Consider the following 3,116-nt stretch of genomic DNA (forward strand, 5'->3'; position numbering starts at 1 on the left):
CATGCAGTTTTGCAAGTACCATGACAATGACTGTGGTGATGCTAACCTATGATCAATCCCACTATGGTAATGTGGCAATATATACTTATATTAAAAATATATATCAGCACAAACTTGGAGATAGAGTAGCATTACCACAGGCATTGTCAGACTTCCCCTGCAGATATAAACTCTACCCCCACCCCCCAACAATCAGTTACCTTATTTGAACCAAAAGTTATTGATCACGTTCTACCTTCTGAATGGAGCTTCAAATTTCTCTTCATCACAACACTTTCAAAATCGGCAATGATGGTGATCTCAAGTATTGAAAAAAGAAAGAAAAAAACAATAACCCAAACAACACGTCAAATTTTGTGAAATCAAAAGAAATGCAAAAGTGATCGTAGAGACAATACCCAAACTCGCAAATTAATTATCAAAGTGCCACAAACCAGCAAATAAGTACTTACAAACTGGTGCAGAGGTGGCCAACCCTGTTGGCAAACAAGGTGAGTGCACCCCTGTGACTGCCCCCTGCCATACATTTATAGACATAATAGTTTCTAACAAGGAAAGCAGCAATACTAAAAGCGAAAAAACAACGATAGAAAGAAACTGGTGACTTGTCATCATGCTTCTAGATCTTATCGAGCTTGTCAGCCTTGATGATCGGATTAGCTTTAGCTATGGCATTTTGAGCAGCAGACTGGTAATCGAATTGACAATCATGCTTGTCAGAGTACCGGTGAGCGGCACAAAACAGGTTACCGCACCTGCAACTAAAACCAGTCAAACCAACACGCTTACGGCAAGTTAAACATCTACTTGGACCCGCTTTCTTTTCCTCAGAAGGCTGTCCAACAACTGACTCAGTAGCAGCTTGAACATTTACGACTTTTGTCTCTACTTCTCCGGACTTTAAATCAACAGAAGCAGCAGGCACAACAATAGCATCTTTGCCCTTGTTGTTCCCGTTCACTATGTTTTCAATGGAAGAGGCTGCAAATCTTGCCTGTTCATCCTTGAGCACTGTTTCTCGGTGACATTTGGAACACATATTCCTTGTGGCTGCATGTCCAAAGAAGCCACAATTATTGATGCACAAAGTTGGGCGTTCTGGTGCTTGGCATCCTGTCTCATCATGATCCATCTTTTTATTTTTTCCTGTTGAGAAAGAACATTCAACACCAATCAAATTCAGATTTCAGAACACCCAACAATCTTAAACCTGCCAGAATCTAACACCATTAATCAAACACCAGCAGCTGAATTTAAAAACTGGTGCTTAAGAAGCTACATGAGCTTGATTGGGCTGATAAATACAGAGTATTAGAAACCAACCTACAAGCTCTTGTCAACCCCAATATACCAAAATGCTACAAAGCATGTTCAAAACCAAAGAACTTCTACATATAAGCACATATATTTTAATAACCATGAAAATTCCCGGCTCTTAACAATCCTGGCTGCCGACTAGTACGGAGTATATTTAAACCTAAAGACTTACAACTCATCACCATAAGAATCTTAATAAACAACAAAAATCCCTAGCTCTTGTCAATCCCAGTAGCCAATAAAGGTTACAAAGCATGTTTGGAAGCAAAGAACTTCAACATCTCAGCATATAAATATTAAGTAATAGTTATAATAGCCACAAAAGTGTACAAAGAATGATCGAAACCAAAGAAACTTCAGTATATCAGCATAAGAATCTTATTACGTGAGCCATAAATATTATCAAAATTTGTAGCAAATAAGCTTACAAGCTACAAGGCATGTACTAAACCTAAAATCTTCAACATATCATTATGTGAATCAAAATTAAGCCACGAAGATTCCTAGCTCTTAATAGCCCCAAAAAGTTAACTAAGCATCCTCTAAACTTAAGAACTTTAACAAATCAGCATACGAAACTCAATTAACGCATAGAGATTCCTCGTTTGCCAAAAATAAAATTACAAAGCATGTTCTAAACCAAATGAACTTCAACATATCAGCATATGTATCTTAATAACTTAATTAAGACTGTAGAAGGCTTTAACTTCCACTTATGCTAATACACAAAATTCATAATTACACTATAAGGAATAAAAATAAGTTAATTAAAACTCCTCTTTCAAATATACATAAAATTATAATTTCACTATTTAAGAATAAAAATTTAAAACCAAATTAAAAAAAACTAATTAAAATCCCTCTTCTTCGAATACACAAGATAAATAATTTCACTATAGGGAATAAAAAAAATTAAAATAATTATAACCCCTCACCCTCTAAAAAGGATAATAAATTACAAAAAATAAAAATAAAAAATTACAAAGGGTTTCTGAAAACCCAGATCAACATACAGTTGAATTTGAAGCATCAGCAGTTATTAAGCTTGAACCCATGATAAATCCAGTAAACTTGAACCTAACCAAAAATCCATTAAATAATACTGAAAACACCACAAAAAATACCCAATCAAACAACAAACAAATAAAAAAAATATAAAAATCTCAACACATCTAATAATACAAACAGTCCATATTCAACTGTAAATCAAAACATCCATCAAAATTATAGACAATCAACATAAATCCCAACATATAATCAAATTAAAATTAAAAACATACCCAGAAAATAAAATAAAATTTTACAAAAATCAACCAACATATAGATCGGAGACTTATAATGATTAAAAAAAAAAAGGAAAAAAGGGGAGAATTAACCTGGTTATAAGATCTGGAAAAGGGGGAAAATAATTAGGGTTTGGGGACGATCGAGATAATCTAGGAAACTAATAATTTCAAAATTTGAAAGAAAGAAAGAAAAATAAGGTAAATATTAATAATAATATTGGTAGTTATAATTAATAATAGAAGTGGTATTAAAATTGATGAAAAAAAAAAAGAGTAGAATCCTTTATTATAAAACGTATAAATAAAAAGAAAAAGGTAGTTGGGAGTAGTATTAGTAGATGAAAATGGAAAAATCTTAAAAAAACATAAGAAAAATCTCACAAGTGGAAGATGATTAAGAATGATAGGGACATTTCGGGGAAAAGGATGATGATAAGAGTAAAGTTTAAGGAGAGAGAAAATATTGTATTGTTGTGGTTGGTTTTGGTGCCGAGTTAGCGTGAGCCTAGTGTT

General features: G+C 33.4%; 1 protein-coding gene across 2 annotated transcripts; it reads right to left on the reverse strand.

Moving 5' to 3' along the window:
- Window positions 1-382: 382 nt before the first annotated feature.
- Window positions 383-2,875, reverse strand: LOC110691444 (zinc finger A20 and AN1 domain-containing stress-associated protein 8-like). Of its 2 annotated transcripts, XM_021868381.1 has the most exons (3): window positions 2,694-2,875; window positions 2,331-2,419; window positions 383-1,146 (listed from the first exon to the last, which is right to left on the reverse strand). In XM_021868381.1, exon 3 carries the CDS (start codon window positions 1,130-1,132, stop codon window positions 620-622), a length of 513 nt encoding a protein of 170 aa, XP_021724073.1. In that variant the 5' UTR covers window positions 1,133-1,146; window positions 2,331-2,419; window positions 2,694-2,875; the 3' UTR covers window positions 383-619. The 2 variants fall into 2 exon arrangements, with proteins under 2 accessions (XP_021724073.1, XP_021724072.1); XM_021868380.1 differs by lacking the exon at window positions 2,331-2,419 and having other exon boundaries at window positions 2,694-2,870.
- Between the last annotated feature and the right edge of the window lie 241 nt (window positions 2,876-3,116).

This window comes from Chenopodium quinoa, unplaced genomic scaffold (assembly GCF_001683475.1).
Source record: "Chenopodium quinoa cultivar QQ74 unplaced genomic scaffold, ASM168347v1, whole genome shotgun sequence".
NCBI classification, from domain to species: Eukaryota; Viridiplantae; Streptophyta; class Magnoliopsida; order Caryophyllales; family Amaranthaceae; genus Chenopodium; species Chenopodium quinoa.

Coding starts and splice junctions, on each gene's coding strand:
- LOC110691444 (XM_021868381.1), bottom strand. CDS start 1,132: ATGGATCATGATGAGACAGGATGCCAAGCACCAGAACGCCCAACTTTG.